This window comes from Mixophyes fleayi, chromosome 3 (genome assembly GCF_038048845.1).
Source record: "Mixophyes fleayi isolate aMixFle1 chromosome 3, aMixFle1.hap1, whole genome shotgun sequence".
NCBI classification, from domain to species: domain Eukaryota; kingdom Metazoa; phylum Chordata; class Amphibia; order Anura; family Limnodynastidae; genus Mixophyes; species Mixophyes fleayi.
In genome coordinates, this window is record NC_134404.1 from 105,933,204 (window position 1) to 105,950,587 (window position 17,384).

Genomic DNA, 17,384 nt, shown 5'->3' on the forward strand with positions numbered 1-17,384 from the left:
CCCCTGCAAAAATTGCAGAACCCTATTTGCTATATTTGCAAATGTTAACATATGGATCTATATGTATATATTTTCAGTTCACATGAATACTCAGTAAATACCCATCTCTTTATTACCATCTAGCTAACACCAATAGGAGACTGGTAAGACAAACTATAGTGCAGAAGAAGAGACAGGGAGAGATTAAGATCAGGGGGTAAATGTATCAAGCTGAGAGTTTTCCGGCGGGATTGTAAGCTTGCGAGCAGGGCCTTCTCACCTCTTTGTCTGTTTTACCCAGTTTGTTTATTAGTTTATTATGTTTGTCCCCAATTGTAAAGCGCTACAGAATATGTTGGCGCTATATAAATAAATGATGATGATGATATGTTTTGGCCTTAATAATGTAAAATGAGTTAATAAAGAAATAAAAAGCACAGTATGAAGTGTCAAAACTGGTCATTGCAAAATCTGCAAGGTAGAAGACAATATACGTCTTGCTTTATGGTTTATTCTATGTGTTCCTGCTGTACGAGTGAAAGAACAACAAACAAGCTATGTGGCTCTGCCACAATTTTTGAATACTTACACTCTGACTTAGTTGCAAAGGTTCCAGCAGCAAAAAAAACAACCTTGCACCAGTGCTAAAAGCAGTCCTATCACACCATCTGTATATCGCATATTGGCAAAGAATCTATGCCAGCTCTTACATACGCCTACATTTTCTCCATAGATGCTGAGACAGTAGATAAAGAAAGTACCTGCTGAACAGAGGCCAGAGTCTGGAGCTGAGCGCTGTTCATGTGCTGTTGCTGCTGCTGTAGGGCAGCTGTCTGTAGCATTAGGTGTTGTTGTTGGGCTGCATACATCTGCTGAAGATACTGGGCTGCCGAACTTGGAGGACGATTCAATGCCTGTTGGATGACCTAGGAGTGCATGAATAAAATACTATTTTTATAACATCAATAAGAAAAATATAGTCATGTCAGAAGATTTAAAATATAACTTCTAAGGATAGAGTCCAACATGTGGATAAAGTTAATGTTGTCTACTACTAAAAGAACAGGAGAGATTGAATAATTACAGTTCATTTTTTTAATGAATATATTTTCAAAGGTTATTTTTAGAGTATAAATAGATGATGATGATGAGAGTTCTGTAGACAAAAAAGTGTCAGGGTTCAGTTTTAATTCCAAAAAAATCCCACTTAATTTAGATCATACTCTATTTTATTTGTTATTTATCCAAAGTGATGACATATTTTGCCTGCATATGTTTAAATCTTTTATTTTCTGCACTATGGTATTTTGTTTTACAAATAATTTGCCCATTGTGTTGCGAATGTTAAACAAACACCATTTCTTTGGCATTTTGTATTGTGGCAAAGCTGGCAGTGTAGGGGGCAATATTGAATTTAAATACTGATATAAAACAACCGAAAACAAAAAGCAGACAAAATTCAGGGTCTAATAAAAATATTAACCTATTCATTCGTTCAACAATACAATAACACCATATATACGTACACTTCTGGTTATATGCTATTTCATTTCCATAACATTTTAAAAGTTACTTTTGGATTTATTTTCTAAATAAATAATATTGCACACTTTTGATCTATTTTCCGAGGTCTCTTGCAAATATTTACAGATATTACCAAGTATATATATGAAGCGATGTAACTGTGAAGAAAGCAACTCCCCACTGTAGTAGTTGTGTAGCGGCTGCCTCGTACTTTGGGAACATAAGATACCCATACTTTTTAATACGTGATAGTGGCTCTTGAAAGTGTTTTCTAGTCCATATACTTTGATCCTACAAGTGAAAGGTTAATCCCAGAGCACGGTTTCTGCAGGCTACATTAATAAACAGAAGGCAATGTGTCTGCCAGGTCATGGTAATTTTTTTGGCTAGCAATTTATTTATTTTTTTCTGGTTGGCAAACATCCTACAAGCATCAAACACATTACAATTTAGTAAATAAAGATTTTAGAACCATTCATACCAACACAAGTATCTCTTTGGAAAAGAGATGGTATGGGAAAGAAGGGCTATTAGTGAGTGCTGAATGCCCTTTTTTGTATTGAGTCCAATTCTAGGAATTCCCTTGAAATAAGACTGATGGCTGGGAATATTATTGCTGAGATCATACCAAGCAAACTATGGAAGAGGGAAGGGGAAGGGGGCTGAACAGATAAACCACGCTTTCCATTCATAAAAATAAATACTTTCCCAAAACATGTTTTCCCTGGATTGGAAAGATGAGCTGTGGGAATTGTACAGTTCCTGTGCAATAATTTTGTTTAATATGTATTTGATATTACCACTTGCTGTGTGTGTTAGACAAAAATAAGTAGTGAATATTATACTTGAAAATATCACATAGTTTGAAAGTTATAGACTGATGTATTTTGAGCTTCATGTTATATTGTTCACCAGCACCATCTAGTGGGCTAGCCCATGAACGTCCCTAAATTACACATAGCAGTTGTACATTCAGGTCAATATTGAAAACCATTCTGAAAATTGGTGCAAAAACAAAGTGTATTGTTGCACCTAGCAACTAGAGTTGCTAAAAATTATCTGTGGTGAGCTAGTTTGAAGTGATCAGTAAAGATAGATAGATAGATCGATAGAAGTGGAAATTTAGGAGCGGATGGAAAATGTAAGTGAATTTGATGGTTTGAATTTTTTTTTTTAATTCACCCCCACTTGATCCTCCCTCAAATGTGTGTCTGTCCTTTCCTAATCACTCCTCATTCCTGCTTGCATTTTATCTTTGGTCCAACTCTCTCCTCCTACTGCTTCTGGTCATTGCCCCTAATCCCGTTACTGTTGTATTCTCCCCTATACCTTAAAACCAGCTCTGTTGCCTCGGAGGACTTCTCCTCTGTGTGGCATCTATTTGCTTGATGTTTGATTCAGCAACATATTTATCCATCAGGAAAAAGATCTGTACTACAACAAAATTACTGCTGCTCTCCAGCACAGATCATTAGAGATGCTCTACAACAAAGATTCCCGACACTATCCATCATACATACTGTGTATATACATATACACACACAATCTGGTAAAATCTGTGTAGCCACAGATACTTTCCCCACCAGCAGCCACAATGTCCCTTCAATGTACAGAGCTGTGTAGTATGCAAGCGCTTGATAAATAAAAGATAATATTTATACACCACCTACTGTAAATCATTACGGATATTAGATGTCACCTCAGAGAGACGTGACCTGTATAAAAGCTCTTTACCTGCGGCCTCATGACATTCCATGGTCATAGAACTCCTCTGGGACTTGTGGTAGTCTTATAATTAACAGTAGGTTAGTACGTTAGCCCATAAAACTGTTGTACATGTAATCACTGGGACAACCAAAATCTCACACACAATAATTTCCACTAAATAGCTCAAAACATTGAGTGCATTAGTGATGTGCTACCAAGCACAGCATTTCTGCAGCAAGTGGCTGGCACAACAAAAAAAAAATGGTAATTCACTGTGACAGATTCACTTTACGGAATGCATAGATTCTTCCAACACGATTCTTCCTGAAGTGCATAGTTGTAATATAGAGAATAATGGACTTCATTTTGTTTACTGAAGTACTCAGTTTGGATCTCTCAATAGATAGCACATTGCTAACTCTCTCAGGCTGTTTTCTGATATAGAATCTACATAATTCATATTCCAAGGGAATACACATTACCACTGTAAAATAGTGCAGCATGCCTGTCATAAACAGGGAAACATCTGCTGCATTTTATGTGTTATCACAAAAGAACTGAATTAGCTCAACCTTTCTTTGCCATTTAAAAACAACTCTATAGAGCATTACCTAGTGACCAGAAAATTGCAACTTGGCAGACAGGAAACACAGATTGCTAATAGAAAAAAAAAACAAGTGGTCCATCTTGCCTGTCTATTTTACATTTTATTTGGTTTGTTCTAATGATGGCTGTAACCAATATAAGAAATTTACCTACCAAAGTGGCAGGAAAAAAAAAGACAGGAGGAAACAAATTAGAATTGTTTACACCAAGCCAATTGTGTGTAGATATGTGCGTCACTAGGGCTGTTAAAGTCTTTTACAAGAAGTATAATAAAAGTAAGGCAGTCACACTGGTTGGGACAAAACAAAAAGATGAACATTGAAGTGCTTCTTATTGAAAGCATGCATAGTCTGGTTTATTTGCAGGATGGACCTGTGTGTCACATTTAGATTCATTTGTGGTTTGACAGGATAGGCTTACTATATCACCAACCGCACAAACACCTTGTTTTGATTTTGCATTTTCAGCAGCTAGGGATCAAGGATTACTACTTGCACCACATGACCAAGCCAGCCACTCATCAACTGTGAGTGTCAATTACACATCTAGCATCACCTCAAAGACAAACTCGGCTCCAGGGGGATTGGGAGTCAGACCCTGGGAAGCAGCCAGATCTCACTGAGCTCCACTGCAGTTTTTGACCTCCTTTGACTCCCAGGAGGCAATGCTCCTTGGGGGTTCATAAGAACCCTTATGGCCAACATCACATCTTCCAGACCCCACTAGACCACCAAGTGGATTTTTATCTGTATATCTATGCAAGGATTATTAGTCTTCGGTACAATAATGTTAAATCTGAGCTTTTCCAACACTAGTTTTTGAAAGTGTCTCCTTGGCAAATGGGAGATTACAAATTATTTAGAGGCTGATGCATTAGGGACATCATTAGAGGCACAGACAGGTAAAGAGATCCAAAATGTATGAATATTAGCAGATAACAGGGAGGCAGTCACGACTCCATAAGTTTGTTCATGGGTAGCCAGTTACCAGAGACACCACTATAAACACAGCTGATTAGGCAGCAGCTGCAAGGAGCATATCTTTATACAGGAACCACATAAGTACCCTGTCCTATTTTAAAACACTGCTGCACAAAGTTTTAAATGACCCCACTTATTGAAACTAGGGATGTGCACCGGCGACTTTTGAGGTCTCGTGTTTTGTGTTTTGGATCCGGATTTTCGTTATTTTTGAGGTTCGGATTTGTCTCGCAAAACACTTGACGAAAGGTCTCGGTTCGGATTTAAGGTATTGGATTCGGATTTTTTTTGAAAAAAACATAAAAAGTTTAAAAATCAAGTTTTTGGGCTTATTTTCACTCCTAGGCTATTATTAACCTCAATAACATTCAATAACAAGCATTTCCACTAATTTACAGTGTATTCTGAACACCTCACAATATAGTTATTAGTCCAAAACGTTGCAACAAGGTATCTTTCTGGACTGCGTAGAGGAGTGGGTCACCACAATATATATTAAAAACCCTGAACTTTTATGATTCGCACCAATAATTGTACCTGGACTGCGTAGAGGAGTGGGTCACCACAATATATTAAAAACCCTGAACTTTTATGAATCGCACCAATAAATGTACCTGGACTGCGTAGAGGAGTGGGTCACCACAATATATATAATAAGAAAACCATCAACTGGTTTGATTCGCACCAATAAATGTACCTGGACTGCGTAGAGGAGTGGGTCACCACAATATATTAAAAACCCTGAACTTTTATGAATCGCACCAATAAATGTACCTGGACTGCGTAGAGGAGTGGGTCACCACAATATATATAATAAGAAAACCATCAACTTGTTTGATTCGCACCAATAAATGTACCTGGACTGCGTAGAGGAGTGGGTCACCACAATATCTTAAAAACCCTGAACTTTTATGAATCGCACCAATAAATGTACCTGGACTGCGTAGAGGAGTGGGTCACCACAATATATATAATAAGAAAACCATCAACTTGTTTGATTCGCACCAATAAATGTACCTGGACTGCGTAGAGGAGTGGGTCACCACAATATATTAAAAACCCTGAACTTTTATGAATCGCACCAATAAATGTACCTGGACTGCGTAGAGGAGTGGGTCACCACAATATATATAATAAGAAAACCATCAACTGGTTTGATTCGCACCAATAAATGTACCTGGACTGCGTAGAGGAGTGGGTCACCACAATATATTAAAAACCCTGAACTTTTATGAATCGCACCAATAAATGTACCTGGACTGCGTAGAGGAGTGGGTCACCACAATATATATAATAAGAAAACCATCAACTTGTTTGATTCGCACCAATAAATGTACCTGGACTGCGTAGAGGAGTGGGTCACCACAATATCTTAAAAACCCTGAACTTTTATGAATCGCACCAATAAATGTACCTGGACTGCGTAGAGGAGTGGGTCACCACAATATATATAATAAGAAAACCATCAACTTGTTTGATTCGCACCAATAAATGTACCTGGACTGCGTAGAGGAGTGGGTCACCACAATATATTAAAAACCCTGAACTTTTATGAATCGCACCAATAAATGTACCTGGACTGCGTAGAGGAGTGGGTCACCACAATATCTTAAAAACCCTGAACTTTTATGAATCGCACCAATAAATGTACCTGGACTGCGTAGAGGAGTGGGTCACCACAATATATATAATAAGAAAACCATCAACTTGTTTGATTCGCACCAATAAATGTACCTGGACTGCGTAGAGGAGTGGGTCACCACAATATATATAATAAGAAAACCATCAACTTGTTTGATTCGCACCAATAAATGTACCTGGACTGCGTAGAGGAGTGGGCACTGGGCACCACAATAAAATATATAAAAAACCTTCAACAGGTCTGCATTACACTACACATACGGCTGCTCCTCCATCCTCTCCATCATATACATGTTGGAGTTTTAGCATGTGACAACCTCTTGTTTTTGATAATGTCAGTGCATTTTGAATATTTTTCAATTTGCCCCACACCACTGAATGTACTTTATCTATGATACGCATCTATCTATCTTGACTGCGTAGTGTGGTGGCCCCGGTACACAATTTGGTACCGGGGCCACAATAAAATAAATACACCCTCCACGTGTCAGAATTCCACCAAACAAGTATCTGGACTGCGTAGTGGGGTGGCCCCGGTACCCAACTTGATACCGGGGCCACAATAAAATAAATACACCCTCCACGTGTCAGAATTCCACCAAACAAGTATCTGGACTGCGTAGTGGGGTGGCCCCGGTACCCAACTTGATACCGGGGCCACAATAAAATAAATACACCCTCCACGTGTCAGAATTCCACCAAACAAGTATCTGGACTGCGTAGTGGGGTGGCCCCGGTACCCAACTTGATACCGGGGCCACAATAAAATAAATACACCCTCCACGTGTCAGAATTCCACCAAACAAGTATCTGGACTGCGTAGTGGGGTGGCCCCGGTACCCAACTTGATACCGGGGCCACAATAAAATAAATACACCCTCCACGTGTCAGAATTCCACCAAACAAGTATCTGGACTGCGTAGTGGGGTGGCCCCGGTACCCAACTTGATACCGGGGCCACAATAAAATAAATACACCCTCCACGTGTCAGAATTCCACCAAACAAGTATCTGGACTGCGTAGTGGGGTGGCCCCGGTACCCAACTTGATACCGGGGCCACAATACCTCCTCCAAACATGCTACAGACAATTCGTCATTGAGATCCCATTAAGTATGTTAAAGACAGACAGGGTCCAAGTGTTATTAGTTGACTTTGTAAAGAAAAAAACTGTCCCTGTTGCACATAGTCGTGCAATGAAGACTTACTTTTTCATTTAAAGGCACGATCTTTCAAGTGTAGTGTTTGTAAGTCTAAGTCATATTATACTTTTGGTAAAATTGGTTTTTTTGGTTCCTCTTTATGGTAATTAATTAGTAATAGAATTAAAGTAGGAAATAGAATTAAATAGAATTAAAGTAGGAAATAGAGTGGTATAGAGTTGTAGTGTGGTATAGATAGAGTGGTCCACACAATATAATAATAAAACCCTCAACTGGTCTGAATTCCACCAAACAAGTATCTTGACTGCGTAGTGTGGTGGCCCCGGTACACAATTTGGTACCGAGGCCACAATATAATTAAAAAACCCTCCACGTGTCGGAATTCCACCAAACAAGTATCTGGACTGCATAGTGGGGTGGCCCCGGTACCCAATTTGATACCGGGGCCACAATACCTCCTCAAAACATGCTCCAGACAATTCGTCATTGACAGACCCCAGACAGACAGGGTCGTAGTGTTACTGTTTGACTTTGTAAACCCAAAAAAATGTCCCTGTTGCACTTGCACATAGTCGTGCAATCAAGACTGACTTTTTCATTTAAAGGCACGATCTTTCAAGTGTCAGAAAGAGAGAGAAGACACAGGAGAGGAGAGTTGTAGCTGGGGACCTGGGGTGGAAGCTCCCAGGCTCCCCCAGCATTGCCTGGAAGTCTGAGCGTGGTGACTGAGCCAGGGCAAGGAATGTGTGCCCTGGATGAGGGGGAGAACTCCATGCCACTATAGTGAACCCAAGAGAGAGGGGGACACTGCACATGGAAGAGGCCCTGGAGTGAGGGCTGCTACAAGAGGCATGGTAGCTGTAGTGTCAGATCCTGAGGCTGAGAGTACACAGAGTGACGTGTCAGAGCACAGGAGACATTATCCCCGCAGAGGAGGGATGAGCTGCAGTTGAGAGGTCTGCTGTTGAAATAGGACATGCACACTTTAACAAACCAATCATTTCAGCGACAGGGCCTACCAAACAACTTTGACTGAAATGATTGGTTTGTTTGGGCCCCCACACCAAAAAAGCTATTCATCTCTCCCTGTACAGACTAAACAGGCTCTACTGAGGCAAGATGTCGTCCTCATCCTCAACCTCTGATTCCTCTCCCCCTACAGTGTCTACTTCCTCCTCATCACACATTATCAATTCGTCCCCGCTGGACTCCACAACCACAGGTCCCTCTGTAGTATCTGGAGGGCAGTGCTGTACTTCATTGAGGAATTGATTATTCATTTTTATAAACATCATTTTTTCAACGTTGTGAGGAAGCAACCTCCTTCGCCGCTCACTGACCAGGTTCCCCGCTGCACTAAAAACTCTTTCCGAGTACACACTGGAGGGGGGACAACTCAGGTAAAATAGAGCCAGTTTGTACAGGGGCTTCCAAACTGCCTTTTTTTCCTGCCAGTAACAATATGGACTGTCTGACATGTCTACTTGGATGGTGTCAGCAAAGTAATCATCCACAATTTTTTCTATTGTGACAGCATCCAATGCAGCGAGAGTAGACATGTCTGCAATGGTTGGCAGGTCCTTCAGTCCGGACCAGATGTTATCAGCATCCCCGCCAGTGCCTCTTTTGGGAAAACTGAGCTTTTTCCTCGCAGCCATAGATGTGGAAGAAAATGAGGGTGGAGCTGTTGGCATGTCACGGTCCTCTTCAGAGGACAATCTCCTGACCAGCAGGTCTTTGCACCGCTGTAGATTTGTGTCCGCCGGAAACAGAGACACAACATACGCTTTAAACCGAGGATCGAGCACGGTGGCCAGAATGTATTCCTCTGACTTTAAAAGAGTGACCACCCTCGGATCCTGGCAAAGCGTACGAAGGGCTACATCCACAAGAGCTACATGCTTGCTGTAATCGCAATGGCTTACCAGCTCCTCCCTCACTTTCTCCAGCTGCTTCTGCAACAGCCTGATCAGGGGAATGACCTGACTCAAGCTGGCAGTGTCGGAACTGACTTCTCGTGTGGCAAGTTCAAATGGCTGCAGAACCTTGCACAACACGGAAATCAGTCTCCACTGCGCTTGACTCAGGCGCATCCCCACTCCTTTGCCTATGTCGTAGGTGGCTGTGTAGGCCTGAATGGCCTTTTGCTGCTCCTCCATCCTCTGCAGCATATAGAGGGTGGAGTTCCAGCGCGTCACAACCTCTTGTTTGAGGTGATGGCAGGGCAGGTTCAAGCTTTTCTGATGTGCCTCTAGTCTGCGGTAGGCACTGGCTGAATGCCGAAAGTGTCCAGCAATTTTGCGGGCCACCGCAAGCATCTCCTGCACACCCCTGTCACTCTTGAGGTAATGCTGCACCACCAAATTAATGGTGTGGGCAAAACATGGGACGTGCTGGAAATTGCCCATATTTAATGCCCGCACAATGTTACTGGCATTGTCTGACACCACAAATCCCCATGAGAGTCTAAGTGGGGTAAGCCACTGGGAGATAATTTCCCTCATTTTCTCTAATATGTTGGCAGCGTTGTGCCTCTTATTAAAGCCTGTAATGCACAATGTTGCCTGCCTTTGCATGAGCAGCCATTTTGTAGATGCTGCTACTGATGCAGCTGTTGCTGTTGCTGCGGAAGGGGATGCATCTACCCAGTGGGCTGTCACAGTCATATAGTCCTTCGTTTGCCCAGAACCACTTGTCCACATGTCCGTGGTTAAGTGGACAGTGGGTACAACCGCATTTTTAAGAGCACTGAGGACACTTGATCGTACTTCTCTGTACATTTTTGGTATCGCCTGCCTAGTGAAGTGGAATCTCGAGGGGATTTGGTACCGGGGACACAATACCTCCATCAACCCTCTAAATCCCACTCCACTGATGGCGGACACCGGGCGCACGTCTAACACCAACATTGCAGTTACAGCCGCAGTTATACGCTTTGCAATAGGGTGACTACTATCGTATTTGGTGGTCATGGCAAACGACTGTTGGACGGTCAATTGTTTGGTGAAAGACTTAGCGGTCTTACGACTTCCCCTCTGGGAAGATGACCGACTAACAGCAGCAACAGCAGCAGTGGCAGTAGTAGGCGTACCGCTGCAGGATTCCTCGGATGAATCCCGTATTGAGGAGGACTCAGTCTGGCTGGTGACTTGGGCTGCAGGACTGAATCTGATGGAGATTGTGGAGGAAGTTGACGAGGAGGGTGTTGCTGGTGTGTATCCAACTGGACCACGGGATTTAGGTGTCCCTGTACCGATGAGGGTCCTAGCCCCAGTTCCTGAACTAACCACTGAACTATGAAGGTTATTCAGGTGACGTATAAGGGAGGATGTTCCTAGGTGGGCAAGATCCTTACCCCTGCTTATTTGAGCTTTACATAAGCTACATATTGCCATACATTGGTTGTCTGGATTTGGATAAAAATAACTCCAGACCGAAGAGGTGCATTTTTTGGTCTTCTGACCAGGCATGACGATGGGCTTTTTCATCCCATGGACATCAGCTGTTTCCCCCCCTGGTGCCTCATTTACAATAACCACATCACCATCCTCATCATCAAGTTCCTCCACAGCGCCAGCTACATCATCAATAGCCTCCTCCCGAGCCACCTCTTCCCGTACAGTGATGGGAAGGTCAGGCTTGACAACCACCAACACGCTTGGACTCGCCTTGGGGATTTGTGATAATTTCTCTTTAGAAGGCAGAGTTGTTTGCTGTTTTGTTGCTGACAGCATAACTCTCTTCAATTTTTTGTAGGGGGGGGGAGGAGGAGGAGGGCTAAGATCCGTGGGTGAAGCTGAACCACTAGTCATGAACACGGGCCAGGGCCTAAGCCGTTCCTTGCCACTCCGTGTCGTAAATGGCATATTGGCAACTTTACGTTTCTCCTCAGATGATTTTAAGTTTCTCTTTTTGCTACTTTTTCTTAACTTGGGCTTTTTGGATTTTACATGCCCGGTACTACGAGATTGGGCATCGGGCTTGGAAGACGACGTTGATGGCATTTCATCGTCTATGTCATGACTAGTGGCAGCAGCTTCAGCATTAGGAGGAAGTGGGTCTTGATCTTTCCCTACTTTATCCTCCAAATTTTTGGTCTCCATTATATGTAGCACAAGATACTGCAGAATGTGTGAACTTGGTAATATTGCAGTACCAATGGACTTATAATGCTGGATTGGTTTTGCAAATTTGGTTATAATTATTATATATATTTTTTTTTTTTTAAATTTTTTATTTTTTTTTACTTTTTTTTTATTTTTTACAAACTTGGGAATAATGGGGAAATAACTATGCCCTTAGAAGCACAGAGCACAGGACACAGCACCACTGGACTGAACAGGACACGGCACAGGACCCAGCAGCACTACGGAACTCAGCAGGACAGAGCACAGGACACAGCACCACTGGACTGATACTGCAGAATGTGTAAACTTTGTAATATTGCAGTACCACTGGACTTTTACTGCTGAATGTGTGAACTTGGTAATATTGCAGTACCAATGGACTTATAATGCTGGATTGGTTTTGCAAATTTGGTTATAATTATTATATATATTTTTTTTTTTTTTAATTTTTTATTTTTTTTTACTTTTTTTTTATTTTTTACAAACTTGGGAATAATGGGGAAATAACTATGCCCTTAGAAGCACAGAGCACAGGACACAGCACCACTGGACTGAACAGGACACGGCACAGGACCCAGCAGCACTACGGAACTCAGCAGGACAGAGCACAGGACACAGCACCACTGGACTGATACTGCAGAATGTGTAAACTTTGTAATATTGCAGTACCACTGGACTTTTACTGCTGAATGTGTGAACTTGGTAATATTGCAGTACCAATGGACTTATAATGCTGGATTGGTTTTGCAAATTTGGTTATAATTATTATATATTTTTTTTTTTTTTTAATTTTTTTATTTTTTTTTACTTTTTTTTTATTTTTTACAAACTTGGGAATAATGGGGAAATAACTATGCCCTTAGAAGCACAGAGCACAGGACACAGCACCACTGGACTGAACAGGACACGGCACAGGACCCAGCAGCACTACGGAACTCAGCAGGACAGAGCACAGGACACAGCACCACTGGACTGATACTGCAGAATGTGTAAACTTTGTAATATTGCAGTACCACTGGACTTTTACTGCTGAATGTGTGAACTTGGTAATATTGCAGTACCAATGGGCTTATACTGCAGGATTGGTTGTGAAAATTTTGTGGTAATTAAAAAATATTAAAGTAGTTTTTGGTATTTTATAAAAAAAACTTTTTTTTATTTTTTTAAACACAGGGGAATATTGGGGAAATAACTATGCCCTTAGAAGCACAGAGCACAGGACACAGCACCACTGGACTGAACAGGACACAGCACAGGACCCAGCAGCACCACTGACCTCAGAAGGACAGAGCACAGCACACAGCACCACTGGACTGATACTGCAGAACACAGCACAGCACAGCACAGCACAGCACTAAACAGCACAGCACTAAACAGCACAGAACTAAACAGCACAGAACTAAACAGCACAGAGGACCACCTAACACACCCTCCCTCTACCCTGATCAATGCCCGAGTGAAGATGGCGGCGACTAGCGGGGAATTTATAGGATCCGAGTATCGCGAGATCCGACAACGGGATTATGAGTCAGAGCCTCAGTTTCACTTTTGAATTTGGCGCCAATACCCGGATCTGTCTCGGATCCGACTCGGATCCGCAACGTTCGGGTGGGCTCGGATTTCAGAAATCCGAGCGCGCTCATCCCTAATTGAAACGCAGTAATGTCTTAATATCTGTGATTTCTGCTTAACATACAGAAGTTGTTCTATTCAATTGTTCTATGATTAACCCCTAAATGGCTGGAACATTGTCTGCTTAATTGTTGTAGCGTGTTGGCTTTACCAGGAATAATTTGTTTTTATTTCTAATTCTAACTATTATTATTTTTTTATTTCGTTAGCATTAGGTCTTTCATTTGGTAACAAGAGATACTTCAAGGGGTCACCTGAGACTATTTTCAGCACTAATAGATCCAATGCAAAATACGAGCTAGTACAGAAATAGTAATGGTAGTACTACTATTAGATCAATTTGACATGATCTGTTAGTATTGCTTTACATGGGAGGCCACCGGTATACTATTAGAAAATTGCATTATTATAAACAAGTTAGATATAAGAACGTCATGCTATGTAAAGCTAGGTACACACTACAGAAATTTCAACCAACTTTTTATGCCGAGCGATTTTACATGCGATCGATGTTCCGATCGCTCGGTCCGTGGACTGCATACCCACTAGCCTTGTTTAGGACCATAAAGGGAAGAGCGGACGTCCCTTTAGCGACTTTTTACAGCCATGTTGTCGTGAGCAATGACTGTAATTTCGTACTCACTGTTGTGGATCGGTCGGAAGTTTATACACACTACACAGCGGAAACAAGATTGGAACGAAAATATTAAACAGTACGACCAACCAAATGAGACGACAATCGTCCATTTTGGCAGACTTTCCACCATCGTGTCACTGCACACACTGACCCAACTTTTGAACGAGCGGTCATATGTCGGCTGATTTAGCCGATTATTGGATGAAAACTGTGTAGTGTGTACCCAGCTTATCAAAGTTTACCACCAGTTTTCTTGTACCAGTCTGATCATACTCGCACATAATTACTTTTTACTCTTGGGAAACCCTGTCTTTTTCACTGTTTAAGTCTCTTTAGGACTTTATTCTTACCTCCATTCCACACCTCACATCATGACCCTGCCCTGTCTTGACTGATATCCCGTGCACACTGCCTCAAAAACCCGAGTTATTACCGGGGGAGCCCCAGCAACCCTGGTCGAGGCAAAGTGGGAATGGGTACCCCTGCAACTACCTGGGTTGGATGACCCATGAATTGAACCCAGGTGTTTTGAAGGGTAATTCCCGGATCCAATCCGAGCAGATTCTAGCCTGAACGGTGAGACCCGGGTTTTTCAACCCAGGTCTCACCGAAAACTATTGAAAGGTAAAATAAATATAAATATATATATATATATATATATATATATATATATATATATATATATATATATATATTTATTCACACACATGTTAACCCGTGCATGATACTCATGTATTCTAGTCAAAGCAAGCTACTTAAGGTGTTAAAAAGGTTCTTGTCATGCATTTGGGCCATAGCCCAGGTCTTCTCAGGGGAAGAGCGTTACTTCCCGACGCAAGCGCCCTTTTTTAACGTGGTTTTGTCCACATGTCACCACCTCATCATTTTTCTCCATCACCTCATCCTTCATCTTTATCGCCACATCTATCCAGATGTCTATCCAGACACAGGGATCTCTCTCAGCGGTCCTGAGTATCACACTCCTCTCGCTCTGTCACCCCCGGCAACCACAAACCACTCCCCACTGTCACCCCCGGCAACCACCAACCACTCCCCACTGTCACCCCCGGCAACCACCAACCACTCTCAACTGTCACTTCTCCTTCAAGAAATATATATATATATTTTTTTAAAATCTTTATAAACACTTTTAACAATTAACAAATGAAATTAACAAATTAAAAAAATCTTAGTATACCAAATTTCAGCCCTTTCTGAGTTTTTTTTCCCCACACACACTAAGAATTTAGTAGGTCAGTGTATAACTCCGCCCAGCAGGTGGCGCTGCAGCTTGGTTTTATTTTTTTCCACACACACAGACTAACACACGCCACTAGGCTTATATATATTAGATATACACACACACAAACATTATAAGAGGAGCCAATCAGTGATGTTGCCACGGAGACCCGGCAATATTCCGGTTTCATATACCTGGTATAATGCCTGGTCAGCAATGTGAACGAAGGATGACACAACAAATGGACAAGTCACTGTCTCATCACTCATTTACAGCTGAAGTGAACAGAACATTCCAATGATTTCATTGGCTACAGGTTGTTCTAATAGTCGCCCATTTCAAAGTGGAGTATATCCTGGGCAAGCAAGAACTGAAGACGGAATAAAAGAAGGAGCTCAGACCACTAGTTTGCCCTTCTGCTCCACAGGAAGTTTCTGTCCTCCCTGGGTTCGCCTTAGGACACCTCATGTACTTTAAAATGAAAAATGGAAGAAAACTTCTGTGGCATTATCAAGCAATACTATTAAGTATATCAGAGACATGGAAACACTATAAAGTCATACAAGCATAGATAGTATTCAAAAGAAGTAGTTTTAATATAATGCTGGCTTGTGGATATTGACATACCTGCACGGCATGGCGGTCTGAGCTGTAGACAGAGATGGGTGGAGGATGGGACACAGAAGTGCTCGTTGTAGGAGATGTTGAGGATGTTGTTACAGTATGCTCATTCTCCATGGCTCCACTGTGATATTTAAATCTGCCTTGGAAAGAAAAGTAGTCACACAAGTTTGCAAATAAAACAAAGCCCTCTTTGCTCTTTTTAAAGAGCTATGCTTTTCCAGATAACATTGCAATTAATACCAAGTCAAATAGAAATTCCTACTTGAGGATTTTCTAAGGATATGTACCCTCAAGGCAGTTTGACATCCACCTGTGGTGATTTACCCTGCACTGTATTCAAGTGAACATACCATATGTACAACTTAAACTAGTGATCTTTTCATCACTAACATGAATGTATATTCCAAACTCAATGAACGACCAGTGAAGGCCTAAAAATTAGGAAAGGTAAAGGGTTGGTGGGCACACAAGCTCACTAGATTGACCCAGCACTCACTGCCAAGCAACGTTGACATGCGACTTTCCTGCCAGGCGAGTGCGGAGATGTTGTGGAGAAAGGCTGCAGGGACGTGGAGTAGTTAAAACTGGAATTTATTTTTCATTTCATTTTTTTACCCACTAGTGGTTAAATTAGTGATAGGGTTTATAGATTAAAATGGGGGGCAGTTAAAGAGATGAATAGAATTCTTGTGCTGTTCTTTATGGGTGTACTAGGAGCACAGAAGATTCTGTATTTGTGTAGTCTGGTGGTAATAAAGCACCACAAGCGGAGATCAAACTACCTGTGATTATGACCCCTAAAGGTACTTCTGTACACGGTCCTGCTCTATACTTGGAGAAAGGAATATAAAGGTAGGTATTAAAGACAAAGAAATCATACTGGATGTCACAAGCTAATGAGCTAGCAATATTGGTGAAAGAAGTTACTGTGTACCTAAATTACTTCACTTTCAGTGCTAGCCAAGTGCTGCAATATCACAGCTTGTGTGTGGATCAAAAAACAATGTAATAGCAAACTGGAATCAATCAGATGGTTATCAGACATGTTGGTACATACAGTCATAATATGACAGCAGATCATTGAGAACAGTATATGTATGTGTGTGTTGAGCAGAAAACCTAATATGAAGTACTCTCAACATGTGGATATTTCACAAATAATAGTCATAGAAACCAATTAAATGCCTTCATGTTTAATCTATTGGCAATTTGTAGGCTTATAACTAAATAAAATGCAAAAGAACACTGAGGAAATCTCACTTTTTATGTATTCGTGTCATAAAAAAAAAACACTTTTTTCATACAAGACTAAGATAAGCTGTTAACAAATTCTGATTATAATGTTGGCAAACAATTTACATGTTTGCATATTTAAAAGTTGCTCCACCATTGTGCAAACTGTAAAAGATGTATTAAATACAATAGCCATAAAACTATGCAGATGTTTCACGTTAAGGGGTAAGAACCATGCATGAAAACGTTACATCTAATTAACAAGCAAAATATCCCACAGAAATTAACCTTC

At 41.4% G+C, this 17,384-nt stretch overlaps 1 protein-coding gene across 6 annotated transcripts in view; it reads right to left on the minus strand.

Annotated features, from left to right (window-relative positions):
- PHC3 (polyhomeotic homolog 3) overlaps positions 1-17,384 on the minus strand; it is an 84,185-nt gene that overhangs the window by 66,021 nt on the left and 780 nt on the right. For 3 of the 6 annotated variants that reach the window (XM_075202107.1, XM_075202102.1, XM_075202106.1), the window contains exons 2-3: positions 15,863-15,999; positions 741-905 (exon numbers count right to left, since the gene is read on the minus strand). In XM_075202107.1, the coding sequence (XP_075058208.1) occupies positions 741-905; positions 15,863-15,973 (276 nt within the window). In that variant the 5' untranslated portion in view covers positions 15,974-15,999. The remainder of the gene's footprint in view (positions 1-740; positions 906-15,862; positions 16,000-17,384) is intronic. The other 3 variants (XM_075202103.1, XM_075202105.1, XM_075202104.1) reach the window with 1 other exon arrangement.